Source organism: Alligator sinensis, unplaced genomic scaffold, assembly GCF_000455745.1.
Source record: "Alligator sinensis unplaced genomic scaffold, ASM45574v1 scaffold752_1, whole genome shotgun sequence".
NCBI classification, from domain to species: Eukaryota; Metazoa; Chordata; order Crocodylia; family Alligatoridae; genus Alligator; species Alligator sinensis.
In genome coordinates this window covers 2,189,949-2,198,708 of record NW_005842000.1, presented here as the reverse complement: position 1 = coordinate 2,198,708, position 8,760 = coordinate 2,189,949, and the positions used below count along the sequence as shown (strand labels likewise).

At 57.7% G+C, this 8,760-nt stretch overlaps 1 protein-coding gene across 1 annotated transcript; it reads right to left on the bottom strand.

Annotated features, from left to right (window-relative positions):
* Window positions 1-4,385: 4,385 nt before the first annotated feature.
* LOC112549939 lies at window positions 4,386-5,280 on the bottom strand. The gene is given in 2 exon segments (XM_025201699.1): window positions 4,386-4,556; window positions 4,558-5,280. Coding segments are annotated over 2 exon segments (894 nt in total).
* Window positions 5,281-8,760: the final 3,480 nt, after the last annotated feature.

Here is an 8,760-nt window from a genome sequence, read left to right as displayed (position 1 = left end):
GGGGAGGGATTGCCTTGCTGGGGAGACCAGACGGCAGCTGGCTCGGCTTGTGCCCATGCTGGGGGAGCGGCGAGGCCGGGGCCGTCTGCCTTTGGGTCCTTTTCCCTAAACAAAAGATCAAATGTGAGAACCGCGGTCCGGCCGGGTTGGAGAGAGGAGAACAAACGCGCACACACACGTGCCCCCCGCGGGCTTCTGAAAATAGCCGGAGAGCCGCTTGGCAAGGCGCCCGGGGCCGGCTGAGGTCCCGGCCCAGCTCGGTTCGGTGCTGGCGGGGAGGCGACAGGGGAAGCGTGATTCATGCCGTCCTCGCCCACGAGCGCTCTTCCTGTTTGGGGCCGGGCGCTGTGTAATGCGCAGTCCTCTGCTCGCTGGCGCGGGCACCCCAGGTTTTAGTCCTCGTCCTGGGGGAAAGACGAGGGCTTCCAGCATGCTGCGGTGCTTTGCCCCAGGCCGCTGTGCTTCTTGCAGGGCCGGGGGAGCCTTTGCCACCCTGTGCGTGTGCAGTTTGGACCAAAAGCAGGCACTTAGATGGAGTAGGTTGAAGGGTGAACCAGCCCCTTTGCCAAGCGGCAGGCCCAGGCTGCGGGGTCCAGACCCCGACCGGTCCCAGTGAGGCTGGGCAGAGCAGGGGGCAGGACCGTGGTGTGCTGGGACCATGTCCAGGATGCTCTGACTCGCTCTGATTAATGCATGGGCCAATGGGGCCTCTACCAGCTAGGGGCCCCCGATCCTCTTCCTGCCCAGGGCCCCCAAAAAGTCTTAATCCACCTCTGAGGCCTGCCCAGGAGATGGAGCGCGGTCCCACGCTGCTGCTGGCACCTTCCACAATTGCAGGGGGCTGCCCTGCTACCAGCTGCAGCAGCAGGAAAGGGAGCTGCCACTGTCCCAGGAACGGGTGTCAGGCCTTGGCTGGACCTGGGTGTGTGCAAAGCCTGGGGCCACACCGACTGCCCTGGCTCCAACGGGATAAGATGGGAGTGGGCAGCTCCGGGTCGAAACGCCAGCGTGGCGGACACTCGGGCAGCCCTGGGGTGTGATAGAAGAGGGAGGGGGCTAGGTCTGTCTGTCCATGTGTGTCCCTGTCAAGCAGATGCCCCACTGTCCGGCAGGTCAGGCTGGTTGTGCCCTGGGGGCTGCGGGGTGGCCGTGAACTCGGATGCCTTCCTCTAGGGACCAGGCGGCCTGTCTGTGGCATCGGTGGCCAAGGCACCGGGAGGAGGTGTAGCCCGACACGGGCTGTCACCTGCCTGAACAGGGAAGCACGGCACCTCTCTGGATGCCTCTGGCCCCATATCGCCTGCGAGCTGCCGGCCGTTTATTGGTGCTCCGTGCTTTCGTGTGAGCCCCAGGCCGGTGCAGCCGGAGAGGGATTGCACGGAGAGGAAGGAAGGAGCGAAGGAAAAGGTGACAGGGAGGAGGGGGAAAGCGAGGTCGCAGCAATGGGGAATTGCAGCAAAACAGCCGGAAAAAGGAAACTGGCCGGCAAAGGCACACAAAAATAGCAGTGAGGTGAGCCTGGGCCTGAGCACACAGGAGTGAGCGAACTTCCTGTGGGCAGTGCCATGCACTGGGGCTGTGCTGGGGTGGCCTCTGAAGATGCCATCGCAGCTCCCCCTGCCCCTGTGGTCCAGCTGGCATCGGCCGGGCACCTGGTCAGCACAGCAGGGTGTCCCAGCCCTGCCTGCTACCTGCTGGGTGAGGAAAGCACAGGCACTTCCTTGCATGGAGATGTGTGTGTGCATACATGTGCGTGTGTGTGCACACCCATGTATGTAGGAAGTTGTGTGTATACATGTGAATGTGTGCATGTGTATGAAGGGGAGTGTGTTCATGCATACATGCATGTGGGAAGTCGTGTACACGTGTGTTGTGTGCAGGGCTGTTTGCATGCACATATGTGCATGTGGGAAGTCGCGTATGTATGTGCATGCAGGAGTGAAGGGGTGTGTGTACATACTTTGTGTGTGTGTGCAGGAGTTGAAAGGGTGTGTAGACTGTGTGTGTGCAGGATTGGAGGGTGTGTGTGCGTGTGCATACCTGTAGGAAGCCATGCATGTGCACGTGTGTGTGCAGGAGTGAAAGGGGTGTGTGCACATGCGTGTGGGACAATGTGTGTGTGTGTACACGTGAATATGTGCATAAAGGAGTGAAGGTGTGTGGGTGTTAAGTGAATGTGTGTGTATAAGTGAAGATGTGTGCAGACCTGTGTGCACACGTGGGTACATGCGAGTGCAGGGGTGGATGTGTATGCAGGAGTGACTGCATGCGCACAAGGGAGCAGGGTGTGCGCACAAGTGCCTGGGTGCTGCCCATCCAAGTGTGTTCTGTGTCCGCGCTTCCCCCGGTGCAGCAGGCGCCTGTCCGAGGCTGTCCCGCAGCATGGTGTGCCATGTTGGTTGTGTTCCATGTGTGTCAGTGCCCACCTCCACGGCTGTGCATTGGTGCACACAGTCCAGCTGTGCAGGCTGTGAGCATATATATGTACCTGTGCGCGTCCGTCTGGTGCATGCGAGGCAGAGGTCAGCGTGATGGAGTTCCCAGATGTGCTCAGTGTTGGAAAACATCAGCCTCGCCGCTTCCTTCGGCAGGGCCCTTCGTGTGTCATTACGCCTCGTTCGTGGCCTTTCTGCTGTTGTGGGGGGCAGCCCGGGAGCCCACGCCTGGTCCCTGCAGGGTTTGGCGGCCTGAAGCCTGGTTTGGTGCTGGGTGGCGAGGGGCCAGGCAGGCTGCGGCTTCTCAACCTGGGTCCCTGTATCCAGGTCTTTGGGGAATGCCCACCTGGAGCAGGACAGGACGAGTGTGGGGAGAACAAAGGCCAGGCACAGCTTTCCCCTGACCGGCACAGCTGTGGGAAGCTGCAAGAAGAGGGCTTAAATCATTACTCTCTTCCCCACCCTGACCCGCCGTCCTCCCCGGCTTAGCTCGCCCGCCCCTCTGGGCTCTTCTCTGCGGCAGGCCAGGGTGCCAGGGACTTGGATGGATGAGCATTAAGCGAGCAGAGATTTGGCAGAGAAGGATGTGGGAGGGGGCATCGGCAGAGCCATGCCAGCCTGAATGCAGACGAACGAGGCTGCAGATTGGAGGGGGTGAGGTTTTGCTTGGCGCCGCGGTCCCGCAAGCTGTAGTCCGCATTGGGCTAAATCCTAGTGTGGGGGTCCCTTCGTGGGAAAGGACCTCCCTCCCCCTGTTTATGGCCCTGCTGCTGGGTTTCCAAGTCCCTCCATGTCAACACGGCTCCTTGCCATCTGCCGACCAGATTGTGTGCCACGGTGCGCGGGGCTGGCCCGCTCCCAGCCTCCCTTGGCAGGCCGTGCCGTCGGGGGGGACGTAGGGCTGGCGGGCAGCCTCTGCTGGCGCTGGGACCGGCCCCTCCCAACCCTTCCCATGAAGGGATTTTGGCCCAAGTGGCTGCTAAGGAAATCGAGAGGTGCCAAGATCTCCTGCCCTTGCCAAACTCTTCGTGTGCTAGTCCGGGCTCCGCGCACCGGCTCCTTCGGAGGCAGGCTGCCCCGGGAGCTCGACGGTGGGCTCCCCGAGGGGCTGCATAAAGGGTCGTCCAGCCCATGCTAAAGGTGGCATGGCTACTGGATGAACATGACCCAGCTAGGCACCACGACAGCTTGGCCCCACTGCGAAAGTCCTTGCTGTCCGGCCCTGCCAGCGGGGTGCCCCGTGGGGGAGCCGTGCCCATCCAAGCATGGGGAGGGAGACTTTTTTGGGTGAAGGTGTCTCTGAAATTCATCACTTCTGCCTCTCCGTCATCCATCAGGGTGCTTCTGGGCTGGGTTTTGTTTGCACTCCCAACCCACCGAGCTCCACCAGCAAAATGGTGCAGTGCAGCCTGGGCCGTGCAGCTCAAATGCCACCGAAAGCCAGTGGGATTTAGGCTCTGAAGTCACCCAAGCACCTGCAAAATGTTTCTTCCTTGGTCATTGCCCATGATGGCACAGCTCGAAGCAAGGTGTGGTCCCCAGTGGGTTCAATGAAACCCAGATAACTGCATGGGGGGCGGGGGGCTGAAACCACCTGGGGACTGGCTTAAGGTTGCAAACTGAGGGATTTGTCTGCACGGCTTGGCCTCTTGCAAATGGCTTCGTGCAGGAGCTGGTATGTACTAACGCCCAGCTAAGCCACTTGTGCTGAATTAAGGGCGTCCACACACTTTTTTTTTTTTTTTTTTTGCAAAAATATTGATTTCTTATTATGTATATATTAATAATTCTATTAATAACATTCTAATTATTTATATATTTCTAATGATATATTAGAAATAAATATTTTTGCAAAAAGAAAAAAGAAGTGTGGACACCATACATAACTTATATATCTATAACTCTACCTCCAACACTCTGCCAAGTGGCCCTTGTGGTTCACTTGGCCGCTCAAAGCACACTCAGAAACCCGTTACACAGTTTGCACTGTGCAACTATGCGCCCACGTACCCATCTCCATCCCTGTATTACCACCCACTGTGTCCATACAGAATTTGAGCGCGGTTTTGCATGAATGTGTCTAGAGAAGGCCTGCTGGCTGCATTTGAGGGTTGCATTTGAGTTGGTCGCCCTCCTCGCCTCCCAGCCGGGCCCTGCGGTCGTCCTCACCCCCGTGCAGGGGCCCATTGTTCTCCAAGCAGAGCCCGGGGAGGCAGGATTCCTCCGTTGGCTTTGAACCGTGATGTTTCCTTCTTACAATGAACAAAGCCAAGCCCGGGCACGGGGGCCTGGTTGTGATTATTAGAGCAGCAGCTTCCCTGCCCCCCCCTGGGGGGTTGCTGGGGGTGGTTTGGCGCCAGGCGGAGGGGGTATGGTGGCCGCGCTGGCTCCCGCTGGCTCCCGGACCTCCCCAGCGGGTTGTCACCGGCAAGGTTTGGTGTTGGGTGCCCAGGCGAGCGCTGGTGGCATTGTCTCTGCAGAAACCAGATGGGTTGCAGGCGCCTTTGGGATGGTGGGTGCCTGCCAACCTCAGCGCTGAGGACCACGTCATGCCCTGAGCAAAGGGTGGCAGCCTGGCTGACCTCTCCAAAGCTGCCCAGCCCCATCCTTTGCCACACACATGGCCTCGTGTCTGCGGGGAGCCTCTTCTGTGGGAGACAAACCTGGCCCCCAGTCGGGAACAGCCACGTGGAGGAGCTTTTCCCACCCTCCCACGGTGAGGACGGAGCTGTATTTTACCCCGTGCTCTGCTGCGGGGCCGTTTCCTCCCGTGCATCTCCTCCCAGTAGCAATTCTCAGTCCCGGGAGGGGGAAGAGGTGTGGGGCACCCTAGGGAGGGTGACATCTTCCTGGCCTGTTTCCAGCTCTCTCCCTCGAGCCAAAAGCTTTCCTTATGCCTAATCCTTATTGCATCCTCTTCACCGTCACTCCTCTACCTTTCCCCAGGTCGTGCAAGGATGGAGACCCCTGTTATTGCAGGGATGCAGGGGAGTGTGCATCACGGGGCAGGGTCTTGCCAGAGAGATGTTGAGAATTTGGGGGAACATCTCATAAATATCTCTAGCACGACTGGCTGTGGCCCTGCATGCGGGGAGCTCGCTCTCCAGCCCCTCGGGCTCCAGCAATGCCCCAGCAGAAAGCCCAGGAGTTTGGGCACCTGAATGAATGGAGCCACTGAAAACAAAAGGCTTCTCTCAGCACAGCAAAGGCTCATGATGACTATGAGAGCTCATGGAGGGAGAGACTTGCCCCGGGGCAGCTCGCTGGGGACATTTAAAGGCACGTCTGGACAGCGAGCTAGGAGAGATTTATTACGTGTGCGCAGAGTAGGTCCCGTCTCCCTCCATAAAGAGGATAGCGGGTGCCCAGTGCTGCAGCTAAATGGAGCTCTCCTTTGTGCAGAGGCAAAGGTCTCTGCTTGGCTGGGGACGGCCCCGAGTGAACCCTAATCCCAACCCCAATGCCCCAAGGCTTTGCTGGGTTTCCAGCCCATCCCTCCAGCAGAGATTCAGCTTCAGCTGGGCATGCCGGTTGCCCTCGGGGGCAGATACGTAGGAGCCGTTCTCGGCGCCACGTCCACTCTGCTGCATCTCCATGGACTTCGTGAAACCCCATAAACCCTGAAATGAGCCTGCAAAGAATTGCCCCCATAGGTTTGTGTTGGCTGGAAGGGCTGGAAGCAGAGGAACGATTAATGACCGAGGAAAAACAAAGCCGAAAGCAGCCAAAGCAACAACCCTGAAGTTTCTGGGTTGCTGTTTTTTCAAAGTGACATTTTGCCAGTAAATGTCTGGGGGGGGGAATACAAAACCCCGTGAACCACAAGAACAAAAGGCACAATCAATGGGAAAGATTTGTTCCAGAGAGAAGATATTTTTCTGCTGTTCCTGATCCGAACCCCGCGGCTGCGGTTACCGCTGTTACCGCTGGACGATGCAGTACAAGAGACGGGGAACACGCGGTGGATCCGAAAGTGTTTAATGGCCATCCCCTCCCTTGCTATTCTTGGAGCAGGCTGGGCATCGGGGCACACCTAGGTGCTTTGGCGCAGCAGCCTGGCATTGTCCAGGGCAGAGCTGTCTCCATGAGCGCTGGTGAGGATGGGATGTTATAGCTAAGCAGGGTGCTGGCAATGCTATAGCAAGCCTATCCCCACCAGTGCTGGCAGCTGCATGGAGCACCAGTTTAGTCCTCCCTTTCCCTCACCCCCATACTTGGGGCATTTAGTCCCTGATGGCCCCCCTACTCTGCACCCAGGGCTTATAACTGCTGCCCAGCCTGTGCCCAGCAGCTCACAGCGGTAGGGGAGCTGGCACCGCACGGACACAGGCTTTGGTTGGACACATAACGTGTACAAGTGTCCCCTGAAATGCTCCCAGCCGGATCGGGGCCGCTGGCAGCGATGCAAAGAGGGGCCTGGTGAGCAGGTTAATTCCCATCAGCAAGGGCCTTCTTCCTCAGGTGGTTGGGAGTCTGCTTTGCATTGAAACCAAAGCCCAGTTTCAAGGGGAAGGTTTCAGGGTGTCATTTCTGGTGCAAGGGGGACCAGAATGGAGCTGCTCGGGGGGGAAGGAGCTCCCTTCTTCCTTTTCACATGCACATCGTTTTCAATTGCCCGTTTTCCACTATCATTTTAGAGTGCTTCCCTCCTCTCTGTGTGGCCAGGAGGCTTCTCTGTGCATCCCGGGACCGGCTCATGCCAGAAGCCTGGAGCAAAATGCCAGTTGTATGGAGAGAAGAGGAGATGTGGTGAAGGAAGAGACGGGGGCTGCAGTCTCATCCCTTCCAGTCGCTCCCGGGGAAAGGTGAGGAGCTGCGCTTTCAACCAGATGCTCAAGCCCTGGGGCACGGCCAGCTGCATGAGGGTGTGCAGAGATGGCCTGTGGGCTTGTCTAGGGGAAGGTGTGAGCCAAGGATAGAAAAGCTGATGCTCTGAAAACCTGTATGAACCAAACACCTAAGAGATGTGCTGTCCTACTTCAGCTCCGGCCAGAGGCTCAGCTTTGCGCACACGCAAGAGGCCAGCATGCAGGACCCTTCTGCAGGATCATTAGGGGAGGTGCTGCTAATTGTGCAGGTGCTTGAAACACAGAAGGCAAATAAGTGCCTACCTAGAGATGCCCCCGCTGCGCCCTGGCAAAGGCTTGGCCCTTGCAAGGAGTGATGAGAGGACACACAGCACTCAGCTCACTCCTCTCCCAAACCATCCTCCTCCCGCTCAGGGGAAACAGGTTCTGGTTGACAAGCTGCCTCTAGCACCTGCTGTGATTCATCAGAAGAAGAGGAGCAAAGGCTTTGGCATGCATCCTCCGGTCCTGGTCCTTGCACTGCCCGCGAGATGCAACTTCATCCTCCTCGGGCTTTTTCGTTGTTCGGAGATCTACGTGGAGTCTCTTGCTTTCTCTGCCGTGCTGAGTTTGAGCAGGCAGTGTCGAATCCTTAGTGCAAACCTCCAAAGGCGACCAGTGCTGCCGGGAGAGAGCAGGAGAGGCTGTGAGCCACCGGTGCCAGCACGAGAGCGTAGGGGGTGCAGGGAGGTGCTGAGGCTGTGGTTGCTTTCCCGTTGCACCTTCCTGACCTTGTGTTGCTTTTGAGGCTGACTAAGCCCCTGCCTAACTCAGTCCTCGAGGTCTGATCGATGGTCCGTGGCTCTGCCTCAAACCCGCAGCATGGACATGGCCCTGCTCTCCCGCAGGCGCACCTGTTTTGCTGGCGGGAGCTCTGCAGGTGCTCTGAGGTGGTCTAATTTACCACGATATAGCAAAATCTACCACGATAAAAAGACGTCAGCATGTATTTGCACGCACGACTCATCTAGCGGGACGGCGGATTTACGGCAAGTTTTCCAGCCTGTATTGAACGTTGCCAGCAGCAAAGGGTGCAACTGGGACGGTCACAATGTCTATGCAAGCCGTAGCTGTGCCTCCGGACGGCTGTGCGTCTCTCTGGATGTATGGAGAAGCGAGATGGATTCAGCCCCTTTAGTCTGTCACCGTAAGGAAAGTTTTCCAGACCTCAAATCATCCTTATAGCCCTTGCCTACATCCCTTCCAATTTGTTCTTATCCTTATTAGCGTGAAGCTAAACACTGAACTCCTCTAGCACCATAGGCCCTACATAAAAAATATCTGTTTCTTAATGCCTCATTGGCAGAGTGATTGATGGCTGCAGGGTGAATGAATACGTTTCAAAGCAACTGGCTGTTTCTGGCCCAGATCGCCTGGTTATAACAGTCACAAACGACGGGCAGGTGGCCAATCTGCTAACAAAACCCTCCATGCCCGGCCCGAACCAGGAAGAAGGCAAAGACGTCACACTTGCATGG